Source organism: Anneissia japonica, unplaced genomic scaffold, assembly GCF_011630105.1.
Source record: "Anneissia japonica isolate Jap-2015-1 unplaced genomic scaffold, ASM1163010v1 scaffold287629_len218694_cov150, whole genome shotgun sequence".
NCBI lineage: Eukaryota > Metazoa > Echinodermata > Crinoidea > Comatulida > Comatulidae > Anneissia > Anneissia japonica.
In genome coordinates, this window is record NW_022755927.1 from 16,733 (window position 1) to 33,605 (window position 16,873).

At 33.1% G+C, this 16,873-nt stretch overlaps 1 protein-coding gene across 6 annotated transcripts in view; it reads right to left on the minus strand.

The window, feature by feature from the left end:
* LOC117123795 (small G protein signaling modulator 3 homolog) overlaps positions 1–16,873 on the minus strand; it is a 68,796-nt gene that overhangs the window by 1,584 nt on the left and 50,339 nt on the right. The window contains exon 23 of one of the 6 annotated variants that reach the window (XM_033269814.1): positions 7,961–12,719. The exons of 4 other annotated variants lie outside the window; for them this stretch is intronic. In XM_033269814.1, coding sequence (XP_033125705.1) covers positions 12,648–12,719 — 72 coding nt within the window. In that variant the 3' untranslated portion in view covers positions 7,961–12,647. Of the gene's footprint in view, positions 1–7,960; positions 12,720–16,873 lie in introns of those variants that run through there. One more of the 6 variants, XM_033269819.1, reaches the window with a different exon arrangement.

The following is a 16,873-nucleotide window of genomic DNA, read 5'->3' on the forward strand; positions in this document are numbered from 1 at the left end:
TGGAGGGTCAATATTAGAATAAGCTACTGTACGTTTCTACAGGGGTTCAACTCCGGCCCTACAACGGCTCCAGTCAGGGTGGTAGGGCACACGCTAAGGAAAATCAGCAATTTTTATTAGATACTTAATATGCATTATTTAGTAAACCAATTAAATGGCTTTTGAATTAAGCAAGGTGTATACGTTATATTTTCAAATAACAGACTGCTGGTATAAATAATATTATCATTTAATGTTACTACTGTATCTAGTAAACTTTCGGTTTATTAATGGCAGGAGGACCATGTATGGTATTCCCATCATATGGAAAGATCTACCAGGTGATAAATACGCAATAGGAATCAGGGGAATCAACTTCGGGTGGAGGGTCAATATTAGAATAAGCTACTGTACGTTTCTACAGGGGTTCAACTCCGGCCCTACAACGGCTCCAGTCAGGGTGGTAGGGCACACGCTAAGGAAAATCAGCAATTTTTATTAGATACTTAATAACTGCTAGATATATTTATTAATCAATTAAACTGATCGATTTTCAATTTTTTCATTAAAAAAATCCCTACTATGACATGGCCCAGGCCGCCCAATATACATGCGTACAACCCGTAGCTGAGCTATGGCCCTGGTTCGAGACGAACACGCGTCAATTTTTTTAGAGTATTTTTTTCAATATACTGAGCAGGCCGGTACATGGTAAAACATAATTTTCAAAATATTATTTCTACTGTTAAAGCAATGTTTATTAACTACTATTGCTTGTACGTACGTTAATATTAACCCATGGTGACAAATATAAATGATAAAACATGAATGGTTAATCGATATATTTAGTACAAGTATGAATGATTGACGTAATAGAATAGTGCGTGTTTTGAGCTACAAAGACAAAACTAATAAAAACAAGTCATATTAATGCAATGGTGATTGTGTATATTTGGCCAGACCAATAAAAATAGCTTCCGACGCGCCTGTTGTGACAGATATCCTACTGAATGGGAGGGGTTGTCTAGAAATTTTATGACGTCAACGTATTTGTTACCGTATTGTTTTCGTAAGCCGCGCGAAAACTCCATAAGCAACAACATCAAAGGGCCCTTTCTTGCAGAAAGGTCCATTTGATGCTAATATGAAAAGTAATCGGGAGTCATGATTAGGCCTAACTTTAGCTATTCCCAGACTAAAGTCGGATGCTGTTAATCCGCAAATAAATATAAACTTGACTTGATACACCCACTCGACAGTAATCCCTTAAAGAGGGTCTATTATACTCAAGATTAACTTTAATCTAGTCAAGGCTGAAGTCCGATGCTGTTAAAAGACTCGATGGTGATAATCCGCGATTAAATTTAAATTTGACTTGATACACGCATTCGGTGGAAGCGGTTGGCGCTTATCCATGTTTAAAAATTTTAATTTTAACTTTTCTGCTTGTAATTTTTTATATTGAATAAAAATCCATGAATGAATGAATGATTAACTTTAGTCTGGACTAAAATTAGTTATTCCCGGACCAAAGTATGATGCTGTTAATCCGCGAGTAAATGTAAACTTGACTTGATATACGCACTAGGCAGTAATCCCTTAAACTTAACGGTCCATTATAATATACTCGAGAGTGGACTAATAATCTATGATTAATTTAGTCTAGACTATTTTGTCCTAGCCTTAAGTCTAATGCTCTTAATCCGCGATTAAATTTAAACTTGACTTGATATGTGTATCTTGCCAGTAATCCTTTAAATTTATATGTCCATATACATGAGAATGGACTAACTCTAGGATTAACTTTAACCTGGACTAGTTAAGACCTAGACAAATATCTGATGCTGTTAATTCTCAATTAAATGTAAACTTGACCAGAAGACTAGGGAGGCTATTAAAGGGTCGGAAACAACTCGCCGGCCCTCAGCACCACTTAAACAATTTAGTGGCGTTACGGTGAGCTTTAGCCTGAACTAGTTAGTCAAATAATGCGATTAAAAATGTAAACTGGACCTCATCAAATCCCATCCAATCCAAACATCGACTTATAGTGGGAGGCAAAAACCTAAATTCCTGACGATTAGCTTTATAATGTGGGCTTAGCTGTGTCCACACCTCATAAAAAAAAATTAAAAAAACAAAAAAAACAAAAAAAAACATTCTTTCTGTAGTTGCTAAACAACAAAATTACAATAACATAAAACTTGAATCGATAATTGAAATAATAATAATAACACGATATATTCAAAACACAAAATTAAATTGTTTCCCTAAGGCATTCATAAAACTTAAATCTATATTTCTGTTTGAACAGATGATTTTTTTAATATAAAAAATATGCAGTTCTTGGTTGCGCCTGTCTGCTAAACACCATTAATAAAACGGGAAGTGGGTGTATAATATTATCTTCCCCCACATGAAATAGAGGTGGATTTTCCTTTCATTCAAAGACTAATCTTTTATAATCTCATAGAATACAAGAACCCTTCACATTGTCTCGTTTGCTTTCTAGAATTTCATTTTCATCATCATTATCATAATATATAGAGGTTTGTCTACACTATCAAATTTTATGTATTTTGGTGGTGATGTTGCGCTTTAAATATCGTTATTATTATTTTAAAAAGTTTGATGTGCCCATATATGGTATGATGACGTCATATCACATATCATCATTAAATTGAGTAAACACCAAGGATAGCCTATGAAAGTCTCGAAGAAGACTTATTTCCAGTGGGGTCCTTCTGGTGGTGATTGGGCAATACACCGGGACATAATCCCCTCTCATTTCCGAAGAGAGACTGCATTCTTTAACGTGCCCATGGGTCATAAATGCACACAGGTTAAATGTCTCATCCGAAAGACGGTGCGCTATTTTAACTTGTATTTCAGCCGTCAAGCTGCACTGAAAGACAAGGAGAGGCAGCAATGGTAATTGAACCGGGGACCTAGAGATCTCCACAGTTCAGCGCACACACAATGGCTAACATGTTCAACTCTATGTTCTATCAAATTTTATGTGATGCTTTTTGATGTAATTTGATAGTATAAACAAAGCTTAAGGAACAATGGAAGATAATGGCACTTTTAACAATCCCCTTACTGTGTTGACCAACTAATGAATTATTAAAAACTCTGATGAATGTAGGAACCATGGAGGATTTAGTAGGAACATGACCAAAGTAAAACAAATATGAGAGGATCTAAGCTGGTAAAAAATTAGTAGAAAAGATAAGGCTTATCGACTGGTTCATTTCATTGACTACGATTTTTCGTTGAGTATTATTTTCATTCGACTGGTTCGTAAAATTGACTTCGTTGACAATGAAACAAAAGTGCGTTAATCAGCGTTAAGTTATCCATGTGACCAAAACAAACATATGGCCGATTGGTCAGATTAGCAACAACATTTGCGTTAATATAATTCAGATTAAATTTCAGAAAATAAAAATTATAATATTTACCGACATTAAGTCAAAAATAATTGTAAGCTAACAGAATTAAAAAACTGGATGAAAACATTTTTTACAAAAAATCCAAACTGCCACGTACAAGCCGAAGCAATCTTGATTACGTAGCGTATATCGCGGTAACTATGTAGCCATTTTGTTTTGTCAAGCATTTAGCAGTTTTCTATTCGACTGGTCGTCTTCATAAGTAGGATTTTACCACTGCACAGATGGGCGTGTTTTAATGAACAATGACCAGTCGACTACGGCCATTATGAATGAGAAAATTTTATTTATAAGCACCAGTGTGTGATGCATGGATTGATGGACTTATTCGGTGTAAACACCCAGGATAAACCACGAAAGTCTATTTCCACTGCAGTGGGGTCCTTCTGGTGGTGATTGAGCAGTACGCTGGGAGACAATCCCCTACCTTTTCTGTACTGCGTTCTTTAACATGCACAAAGGCCTTAGTGTACACAGGACCAACGGCTTAAACGTCTCATCCGAAAGACGATGCACTATCATAACTTGCATTTCAGCCCTCCAACAGCTTAAACACAAGGCAAGCAGCGATGAGAATTGAACCAGAGACATAGAAATTGCCACGGTTCAGCACGAACACAGTGGCTACCATCAGTTTAGCCAACAGTGCTAAGCTGCTCTCTGGTTTAAATTTAGCAATTTAACTGCAAATATAATTAATTTTTGGCTCCCTTCTAGTAAAACCCTCCTTGTCGTTTAAAAACTATAGTTATTCATCTGCACACCCAATAATAAAAAGTAACACTTTAGAATTCCACTGATTGGTAAACAACTTTTATGACAATAATAATATGGGTCTTATATAGGACCATGCCAAAATTCCTATGCATTCCACATTGTTAGATCAAACACACCCCTATAGAACACATATTGAGCCCCTGGAATGAAACCCATAATGTTCATGCAATAGTGCTTTGGAGTTTGAAACTACCAGGCATGCACCGTCTTGTACTCTTGGGGAGAAATGTTAAGACATTGGTGGGTGCATTTTTTGGGGGTTTTCTTTCTTTCTTTTTTTGTTTTTTGGGGGTGTGCACGTACCAACCCCTGCATCCCCCTAAAGAAGGGAAGAATTGTCGATATTTACAATCCTATAAAAATATTTATTCTAATGTATTGACAGTAATGTTTGAAATGTTTGTATTTTAGAAAGAAATTGTAAGATTTAAAAATGCATACATATTTATTACTGTATTATTATAACTTTATAGCTGAATAAATAAATGTATTTATGATTAAGTCACAGCTAATTAATTTTTCTTTAAATAAAAATTAAAACAATGATTTAAATCATAAAAATTATTTTTAAAAAAACAATAAATATACTTCAATATGCATTTTTGTTATTAAACACCACCCCTACGGGGACCAGTCTGACACCATGGACCTATGGGTCCTTGATTAAACCAATTCCTAATTATGATTGGATGCTGTTCTAATCACACATTTATACATACAATAACAGCCAATCAGAATTAGGAATTGGTTTAATACTGGTGTAATAGCCACTGCTTATATAAAGATTACAACTCCATTAATTCAAGAAAATTACTAGTTGACTATGGCTACACAAAAGCAATACAATAAGAAATTGTCTTAAGATTAAACAAAGTCTGCAGCAAAAAAAACCATGATAAAAGAAAATAGAAATAATGATTGCGTGCAGCAATCATATTAAAAATTAAAAGTATTGTAAAAATAACACCGCCATCGGCTAAATACGATGAATTACCTCAAACTACATTTATTATTAATACACATGATAATGCATACAACTCATAAACAAGGTAACATGGACTGACATTCTTTTTCTGTTCAATATTAATATAATAACTGGTAACTAGAATGTAGAACAATCGAAACAGCATTACCATTACATATTAAACGAGGCACACAACCTTGGTATCGTCTATTCACAAAATTAAACTTTTCACGATTGCGTATAGTCACAAAATTAATTGACAATAAATGGAAAAACCACAAAAAAAACAAAAAAAAATGAGCTCATATAATTATAGATATAATTGTAAATATGCGCAGTTATAACAGTCAATCAAGGAAGAAATTTAAGGATGATTAGATTTTCATTGTAGGATGAATATATTCATATACCATAGCCTTGGTCTCAATTATATTCAATATAACTCCATTTGAATCTAGGCAGATATTCTTCATCATTTATTTTCTTCATATAAAGTCCAGAACATGGGGGAGATGCAGAGAGGGTGCAGACGTTACTATCACCTTAGAGGTCTATACTATAAAATTTTTTTTAGCTCAACCTCAAGCATGGTGGGGCTCAAATGGTGTGAACTCTCACACTTCCCCTACCACCAACCCTGCATCCACCCCAGATCACACATTTATACGCTTCTCTCCTCCCCCAGTACGTCGCTCATGCTCTACTACTCATTCTCGCCATTCTTCCTTTTTATTAGGACCTGCTCGTGCCTCCCATCATCGGAATAAAAATAATTTAGGAATCATAACTCACAGTATGAGCAACCATGACGATCCAAATAACCAAGCAAGGAACAAACAGATTAGGTGGTCATTCATCTCTCTTGCCATATGATTTTAGTCTCGCTTACGACCTGACCCTCGCTTAAAAAGATGGCGTAATTATAATGTAATTCTGATTATTTTATATATGATTAATTCCGATAGCAGATAATTACCCTCGATGGCCCAAGTAGCAATAAACAATTCAATTTTGAATCTTGAATCAAATTATCTTACAATTTGGAAAATTACTATATGTTTTTGGGTAATTTTTTTTTTCTGCTGTTTTCTGTTTTCTCAAATGCCTTAAGCATTTCTGTAAAATATATATGAGTGCTATAAATATCTCATATATTATTATTTAATCTTTATCATTAGGTCAATTTGTTTTGAGAGTGACTTTTATTTACGGTAATAGTCATAAACTTCATGTTCAGGTCCAAGTCCTGTAGGCAAGAAAACTGCCAAATGTTTCTGATTACAGATTCATCATTTTTAAGTGAATATTTCAAACATCCAGCAAAAACACAAGAACAGATAAGGAAACTGGGACCAAGGTTATAAAGTACTTCTCAGTTGGTCCATTCCAATGTGAACCACATAAAATGGAAGGCACCTCTCAATATCCCATGCGCCAAGTGAATTATAATAGGGAGATTTGCGCGACGATGTGATACTAGAAAAGATTCACTCATGCATGACTGTTCTACGTTCTCTGCACAACGTACATTAGGCCAAATTAGGTAGTTTTCACCGCCCAACATTAACCTTAACATGCAACACAATTGCTCCGCCCCTTTTTGTAAACGAATCTAATACGCACGCGTAAACCCGTAACTAAGGTACGTCGAGCACGTAAAATCCTGAAATTTACGTACTCCGCAACACAAGATGAATAAATTATGATGTCATACGTTAAGGTTAACGTTGTGCGGCGAAAACTACCTATTATGTCTTAGAATCTATGCGACGAGAACTTTCTCAGAGGACTTCTAACGCCCGTATTCTTAAAACCTACTTTAGTCGAACTTCGAACTAGAACTTCATTTAGTCCTAGTTGCAACTTAAACTTAAATTTGTAATCATAAATAACGTAGTGGAAGTTCTAACTATTTCTACATCAAGTCCTAGTTTTAGTTCAGCTGAAGACAGCTAGCTGGCAACAAACGACTATTAAACTAACAAATAAAAAGAGCTCATTTTAATAACAGACGAAATTTAGTAGATCCGGTTACACGGATGAATATTAAACTGCCGCCTGCCGTTCAAAAACATATTTCCTCATAATTCATAATAGATAATCATTCGCTTAATTAATTTCCTATAGTAATAACTATATTAGTCATTAACATATAACGATAGAGATTTTGAAGCCACTGGAAATTTGCTTTCTTTGGAATTTCGTGCAAATCAGGAACTATCACATGTGGCTATCACAATGTTAATTTCACCAATTTGAAGCGAAATTTTATGTCCCTTTTTGTTTAACACACCGAAGATATATCAGACCTACATATACAATCGTTTTTATTCTGTTCAATCTACCGTGAGTTACAAAAAACATTTTTAGTTTTTAGTGGGGTAAATAGTTTAAGTCGGGGAATTAGTCTGACCCTAGGCTGACTAAAAAAATCAGCCTGCGGAGATATCATTTTAGAAGAGGTTAGCGTAGTGCTAATTGAAGTTTGTTTTACGAATACGAAATGACGTAACTTTTAAGTTTTAGCTCGAACTACTGTACAACTAAAGTTTGTTCTAAAGAATACCGGGGTTTGTGACGTTCTACGTCCTACCATTTTCTTAAAATCGCTACATTGTTTACAGTGTAATCATTGTACCACGTGGCAGTCCCCAATGTAAGTGGGAATGCTCCCAATTCGAGAGACCAATCAGCATCACCGAAAGCTGTGGTGATAGCGTGTAGTGATTGTATGGAAGCCATGATTTAAGAAGCACTCAAATCATTTGCAGTGTACAAATTCCCAGAAACCAATAGTTCTCATTTTACTTTTATTATTCGGTTTATTCATTCACAATGCACCAACACATTACAAGGTAAATATAAACAAAAAAAAGAATGTTTAAAGTTACAAGCAATTATGGAGTGAAATTAATTCATTTGTAACTCTGAAAGACTTTATTTTACATAAATAAATAGTACATAAATTACTACTGAGATTAAGGAATTTGACATAACTTTATCAACAATTATTTCATCAACAAAAACCACACTAAATACCAGATACACTGAAACAAGACTATTTTTAAAACATTTCATAAATATGTCTAAATTAATACTCCTTTTTATGTACAATTACAATAATTAAAATAATTATAAATTATAAGATAAAGGTTTGTTGGAAGAAATAAAATAGATGAAAGACAAAATTTAACACCAGAAGTAATATTATTAGCATGAAAAACCATTGTAGTATTAAATTACAAAAAAAAACAAAAAAAAAACAGAAAGAATTTAAGCATTGAAAAGAATTACACATTGCTACTCACAGGAACTAAACTGTTTGGTGGGATAATTTAAACAAAAAGAGAGATTTTTTAAGATAGAAATAATAAGAGTTTTCAACAACCATGTGGTAAAATAAAACTCTCAAAAAACTCAGTTATAGTAATAATTGTGAAAATTTAAGCAGGTGTTTTCAATTGCATTACAACAGGGGCCAAGTCTGTGGATTAAATACATTTGAAGGTATGAGGGGTCCCACGTTGGAAGAAGTCACTTATTCCGGGAGGTCTGTTTATGAGCTTTCTCATTATGCATCTAATTATACTTTGCTATGCATAGTGTTTCAGGGAAACAATTGATAATGCCCATTTAAAAAAAATTATTAGTTTACCTTCCTCACGCACATGTTTTCTATGGTATTGAAAAAATATATATTTAAAAAAAAAAAAAAAAAAAATTGGAGGAAAAAAAAAATTTATAATTTTCTTTTTTTTGTGGGAGGGGGGAAATTTTTTTCATTTTTTTCCATTTTGTTAGTAAATAATTAGTAGATATCGGATCATTGAGGTACTATAGGGAACTTTAATTTGCTAGAACGGAATCACTCATGCGTGACCGTCCTAATGGGCATCCTACGTTCTCTGCATACGTAGATTTGGCCAAATTGCGTCCTAGAATTGATGCGATGGGAACTTAACGTTCTCGCATGCATAGATGACTTTTAGTGATATTACGTTCTACGTCCTCATGTCGTCGTGCAAACGAAAGCTCCCTAATGGAGGTCAGGTCTAGAGGGCGCTGGCCACTCCCTCCTACCAAATGAAAGCAATATTGGTAATGTAATGTGAATTGTTTCTATAATAGTGGTTAAATTTTTATTAAAATTATTATTTTTATTCTCTTTTTTAGGATTTTTATTGCGGCCAGCATAACATACACTTGTGGGATGGAAATGGCCAGCGAGCCGACAGTTCAGAACCCCTACATTAGAAGCACATAGAGGAGTCTTAGCAGTTGAAGGGATGGTCTCTGACTTCATAAAAAAATATCTATTTCAAGAATACACTCAAGACCACATAAAAAACACTTATTCATATACACATATAGAACATTACATTTTTCTCAAATAACTATATAATAATATTAAATAATACTATATTTCTAAACTATGTAATAATAATAATAATAAACAATATTAATAACAATATATTATTATAAAAAGTAATAAAATAATAATAATAATAATAATAATTAACAACATATAATTATGTGTATGAATCTTTTCAGAGTAGTCAACTAAATTAGAGAATTTTCTTTAATATCATTTAGATAATTGTTTTTGTAATTTATATAAGAATCATTATCATTTATTCTTTACTGATTGCCTCCTGTATATTGGAGTTACATCATTTAATAAAGATATCTTTAATATTGCACTGGACTGTCTACCCTCAGAATGTTACTATATAATCTTAATTACTAATTTTTTATTAATTTATCTCTGAATTTAATTAATTTATTATAATAATATTTATGACATATTTATTTTTAATGTGAAAAGGAATGTAGTTAGAATACAGGAATGCATATTTTACAAGGTATTAATTAATCAGTTGGACCACAATAGAAACTATAAGCCATTTTCAAGGCTTTGTGTAATTTTAGGCTATATCATTTGCCTGGAGTTGGAGAATGTGCCTCTATAAATTTCATTTATACATTAATTAGAGCCAGCTATTGGCAAATTGTGTTACATTGTGCGGTCTACAGTTAAAGCTCAGAGATGAGATGCACCACAAATTACTATCAGGTTTTGAATTTTGTTACTGAAGAAGAAGAAAAAATAAATAACCTGCATCAGAACTGTTGCAAGTGCGACGAAAGTTTTAGCTTTTTCCACACTTGGTGAGCATTTAGACCGGAGTGTTTGCATAAATGCACACGCTGCAATATCGAGTAGACACTTTCAGACAGAGCAAGCCAGTAAACCGTTACAATATTACTAGGGTGCAAGTTGGCCTAAAGCAGGCCAGCATATTGGCGTATCGACCTTTCAAGACAGAAACCAATGCCAGCATGCTTACCGCAATTGGAGCTCTGTATGAAAGGCCTTTAGCCAGGATAAGGGACAATGTATCCATAACATGTTGGTATTGCCGCTGCATTGTGGCTGCCATGGGTTCCCATGGGCTCAGCCAAAATTTCAAATTTTACATGCAAATCTCCCTCTAATTAAGGACCCCTCCAATTTAAGACCACTTTTCTGTGGTCCCATATTAACAAATGTCTTTTATCTTTATTATTCTAATTAGAGACCAAAGCTACTAAAGACCATGAAAAAACCAGTCCCAAAAGTGGTCTTAAATGGAGGAAGACTTGAATTTGGAAATGAACCTAAAAGAAAGAAACTTTATTACTCCTACTGATATACCCATATATACAGTATACTGTACATGATATGGACAAATCACAGTATTTTCCCACATAGGACTTCATAGTGTGGACATCTAATACACAATCACATAATACTTGTGTCTAAACAGACATATTTCCCTCTCTGTATTATGTATTTCACATTCAAACTAGTTTCAGCCTACATATAACATGAGATTTCAAATGCATCAATCCGTTTTATATATCTGGTTACAAACAAAATGCTTCATGGCTCTGAGAGATCGTGTTAAAATGACTGAAACTACAGTACTTTTAAATGTGCTGTGTCCTGAGTATTATCTTATGATACTATCCAATCTAATATTACTCCAGAAATCTGCAGACAATGGGTCCAACAATTCAGACAGGGGTGTCGGAACCAATTGGGCCTGTCACAGCAAGGTACTAAATACCTTGGTGGGTTCATGAAAGAGTCATTTTGTGGTTTAGAATGGTAAAATTTGTGCTTTTAGACTACAATATTATATATGATAATTAATTAATGGCAAAAAATTAATGGAAATGGCAAAAAAAAAAATTTTTTTTAGTATGACAACTTAAATTAGTGTCTGGATGTGGGTGAAAATTTTGGCCCTGTTGTTCCCCCACCCCCTGCATACTAGTGCAAGAACTATCTTTATTGCACAGAAGTTAATACCTGTAGTATTCATTGGAGTTTACACATGGGGCTTCAAGGCTAGAAATATAAACATTAAACATTAATAAAAGGCAAGTACTATTTTGGTGTTACAAAAACATTGTCATACTTTTTCAGGAAATACAATGTTTCAGTAACTTAAGTGTAGTAGGCCCTACACTTAAAAACTTGCTTTAAGTATTTGAAACTTAGCATCATAAAGAGCCTTTAAGCTTTTTCCAGATTATCAAATTTTCTTTGATAAAAAACACTTGTATGCCCATGATATGATGTGTCTATATATGGTCATGATGTGATGTCATCATGACCATATTTAGGTAGAAAAATGCATGAATGAATTACTATATAGATTACATGAATAAATGAAGATTAAATGAAATAATTAATTAAAAACAATGTAAAATAATTTCATAGAACTTTATATTTGTTATCTATAAATTTCTATATTAATTTATATTGGAATTTACATTAATTTATATTATTTAACTTTTTATAAATTTAAGGTTTTATAAAATCTCTGTCCTTTCCGCATATCATTAAAAAAAATCAAGACTTAGAACCTAAAAATGAAGAGTGTTTCTTTGAAAATACAAAAAATGATCCCAAAAATATAGGTATATAATATACCACACACTTAGTTTCATGTCTTACATTACTATATATTTCACAAATCAACTTTCAATGAATTGTGCTATTTTTGCTCTATCCATCTGAAATTTCTCACATTTCATAAAACGATAATATTACATATAAAGTAGATTTTTTTCTTTTTTATACATTTACAAACAACCAACAAGTTGGAATAAATATATTAAGGCAATAGATTGTTAACAGAATTTTTTAAAGCAACGTAAGAAAAAAAAAAGTGGTTGGATTTTAAATTCAGATATTAAAATACACATGGTGAAATGTAATTTCAAACCAGCCTATACTTAAGATATAACTTTTCATAGCAAACATTTCAGTGGATATGCAAATATTTTAATGAATATGCAAAAAAAAAAATAAAATCAATGAGAAATAAAATTAAAGAAGGTGACATTAATTCCAGTAATAGTGCTCCGAACGCTGAAGTGCAGTGAAGACTTGAAGAGGGTGAAAGGTCAAAGGTCAGAGTTCAAAGATCCCAGCTGAAGAGGTGATGCTTGATGAGCATGTCTCGCACGCTGTCTTTCAGGGGGACGCCACCCTATATAAAGATGAGATGAGCAAGCAATGACAGAATGAACCAAGATAGGCAAGACTGTTTGTGATAGACAGCACATACCCTGTACAACAACTAACAGAAACTCATTGAGATGTGACAGTAATGATGAATTTAAAAATAATTTGGTCAGTTTTGAAGTTTTTTTCTGACATTATTTTTTTAAATGTCAATACTTCCAAAAGTGGTTATCTCACCTGTACTGATATACTGATCTTTGACAAAAAACTGTTGTATGCCTATATATAGTCTTGATGTGCCTATATATGGCCAGGATGTGATGTAATCATGACCATATTTAGGTATTTTGGACAGCGCTTTAGGAGATTGGGCTGGATTGCCGATAGGTTATTCTCTTTCATGCCACCATGTTTTGTCTACCTTAACACTATCGCGCCACTGACACTAGTAGCGCTGCATACACCCTGCGCTACTACACCCTTTCTGTTTGCCATACCACCAATCTCTACAGTGCCACCATTCTCTCTGCTGCATTACAATGCTCCCACCTGTGCCACCACGCAGGTGCACAATCACATTCTCTGTTCAGAAATGTTGAAATTTTCAACAGGTATATAAAGATAAGTGTGGGTTTTATATAATTTAAAAAATACACTTTTATCTTCAACAGGTATTTAAAGATCAGTATAAAGTTATATGTGAGAGCCAGTTTAAGAATGTCAACAATAATAAATATTTAACTATTTAATTCGATATTAATGAAAGAAGTCACATTCTTGGAGTTTCTTTTAGCATCATCTGTATCAGTGTCATGCATCTCAAATAATCTCAAAAAAGCTTATAAAAATGGAAACAACTACAAGAAAAAGAAATGAAAATTCAAGCATAAAAGTGACAAAAGACAAATTAAGAAAAGTATTCATAAAAATGTAAAGAACAATGAAAATTAAACATACCCACCTTTAAGGCTTGTCTACACTATCAAATTTAATGCAACAAATTTATGTGATATACCCTATGAAGAAAAATATTGTGTTGGCATGCAGGACTGACCCAAAATGTCCAAAATTCAAGGTCGGCATTTTAGTTTTTATTTATTTTTTTTTAATACAACGAAAAAATATTTTTTCAATGGGCTTTAAAGGCTGGAAAAGGCTTATCTTGCGACGGCAGGTGATGCGACAGTGTTATGGGATCATTTTGCTCTTCAATATAAATTTTAAAATGGTCTTGTATTTTTGTGTCTATTCTACTTTTTAGGCAAAAATAAAAAAAATAAAAAAATAAAATTCCTACCGACCTAACCATTTGTTTGGATTTTTCAAAATGTGGCCAACATCAGAATATATATTTTTTTTTATGGCCTGATTATGTCATATTACATCCTAATATGGACATATCACGTTTATTTGTCATTAAAGATTTGATAGTGTGGCTATAGCTTTTATTCTCCAGACTTATCAATGATCATACTGTTCAATCATTATCATTCTCTTTACGATTGTAATTATTGAAATGCACGCCATCGTGTCGGGATTCAATATTTCGACATTAATTATGTCATCATTTCGACATTAATTATGTCATCATTTCGATACTTGGCGTATGTATTATAATATCTTATGTGGGATTAATCAGTGGACCTTTCGGTTATTGTAATTATTATTATTGTTATAATCAGTAGTCAAAAGTTTTAAGTTTACACATTCATGCAGAAATTTTAGAACACAAAATGTGTGGCAAAGACAAGCCAAACCAGTCGCTCGTCTTCAAATCCTGTTTCAGAGATATTGGGCAAAAAATGCTGGAATGTCGCATTTTTTGAAATTTATTTTATTGCACTAAACTAACCTTTATATATGTACACATCATGTTATGCTATTATTTTCCCCATTTCCAATGTTAAAACAATTTTTAACAATTTGGTGATGGTTTCTGCCTGAGAAATGCCCGAAATCATAAACTTTGAAGGCTGATTTCTCAAATATTGTTCTTTAAGCAGTTGTATGTTTAAACGCTTGTAACTTCTTAAGGAAATGTCGGATTTAAATGATTCTTCTACCATTTTATGGCTCTTATCTTACTGTTGAACACTGTATCAATAACCACATATGTGGTCTCATAGAGGTTCTGTTTTAATAGCATAATAGTACATTTATGCATAAGTTTTAGAACACAACCTATGCTTCCTCAAAGAGATTTGAGTCTCGCTACGATAATATTCATTTCTACATTTTATCTTGAGAGATGTCAATATTAAACAATCAGTAAGTTAGTCAGTCAGTCAGTCTGTCTGCTAGTCAGTATCTGGTTATTTTTGCTTTTAAAATGACAAAATTTTATCAGAGTTTTCGTATTATGTCATCTGTTAAGTGTCAAGAAAACAGTACCAGGAATGGACTTTTGACTTAGTCCCGCCCCACTACTGCCCTGATTGGTCAGTTGACAAGTTTTGATTGACACTCGAGAAAGATACATTCTCCAGGTTGGGATCTTTATCATTTTTGTACAATTTTCTTGGCAAAATATTTTTCACGGTATTTCAGAACATTTCAATAAATTAAAAATCTGTTCGCAGTCAACAGGCTCTACGTTTCTCATACTATAGACATCAGAGGTGTCTTTGTTTGAGGTATTGTGGTTTTGTTTTACATTCAAATGTATTTTTATACTGAAAAAAACTACTATCAATATCAAACATTACATTATATTTCAATATTAAGTGACACTTGATAACACTATCTTAATTTTGTCTACTAATTATTGATCAATTGTCCTCACATTTTATAGCTTCTTTTTAATTTCTGAACAGCAGACACGACAAATAGGTAATTAGTCTGCCAATGAGGTTATGTTTAGTCCCCTATTTATTTGTTTGTACGTTAATCTCTGAACAGCCTACAGGCCATATTTATTATCAGAAACGCTTTAAACTCCACAATATTCCATGACAAAGATCTGAAGGTGATAAAATTCTGAAGGGTTAAGGTCAGGGTCAAAGGTCACGGTCATAATGAACAAGTATTCCGAGAGCATGGGGACAATATGTGTGGAAAATTTATACAGACGAGAATTGTGATGTGGGCGGGGGTATGCACTCTTGGAGAGGAGTCTAGTCTCCCATTTATTTCCATTAATATACATTACAATTAGGAAATGGGTATTTCTGTCTTTAAATTTAAACTATGTCAATTTTCCTTTTAACAATGCTGTTCAAAAAACACTAATTTTGTCTGCCAATTATTTATTCAATTTGTGAAAACATCGTATTGGCTCTTTTTCTGAAAGTCAGACAGCAAATCGAAAAATTTACAAATCTTGCCCATTAATAATTAAAATTAGTGACTGGAAATTTTTTATCAGGAATTTTTTTTCTGTGTTCAAAAGCACTTGAAAGTTGCTTGTAAGGATATTGAAGTCAAGGAATATTTGTCTGAGAATCCTCATGTCGAATTAATTTTAGGTGTTGTAGAAAACAATTGTCTGGAAATCTATGTTAGGAACTTTGCCACCAGTGGGTCTTTGTAGTTGCATCTGAGGTATTGCAGATGAGTTCTTCTGGTTATCTGTGTCAGGAACTCTGTCATCTGGATGTCTTAAAGTGCCTTGGAGGTATTTATTGCAGATGAGTTTGTCTGGTTATCTGTGTCAGGAACTCTGTCATCTGGATATCTTTATATATGCCTTTAAGGTATTTAGTGCAGACATATATGTCTGGGTATCTGTGTCAGGAACTCTGTCATCTGAATGTCTTTATAAGTGCCTTTGAGGTATTTATTGCAGAGGTGTCTGTCTGTGCATCTGTGTCAGAAACTGTCATTCAGGTGTCTTTATAAGTGCCTTTGACGTATTTATTGCAGATATTTTTACCTCAATGTGAGATTTTGCTGAACTTGTCTATCTGAGTATCTTTATCAGGAATTGTCAGTCAGGGTGTCATTATAAAAGGGTGTCTTTCTTTCATTACGTATTATTGAACCAAGTTTGGTTCATGCAATAAGCAACATACAGTATGGTGTGATTAAATATGATGTGTTCATCAATGTAATAATGTTTTAACAAGAATGGAAATTAAATAATTAAATGGAAGAAGTAATGTAAAATAATAATTGATGAAACATTCTAGAGGCAATAAAAAATATGTAAGATCAGTCATAACAATATATTGCAACATAAGC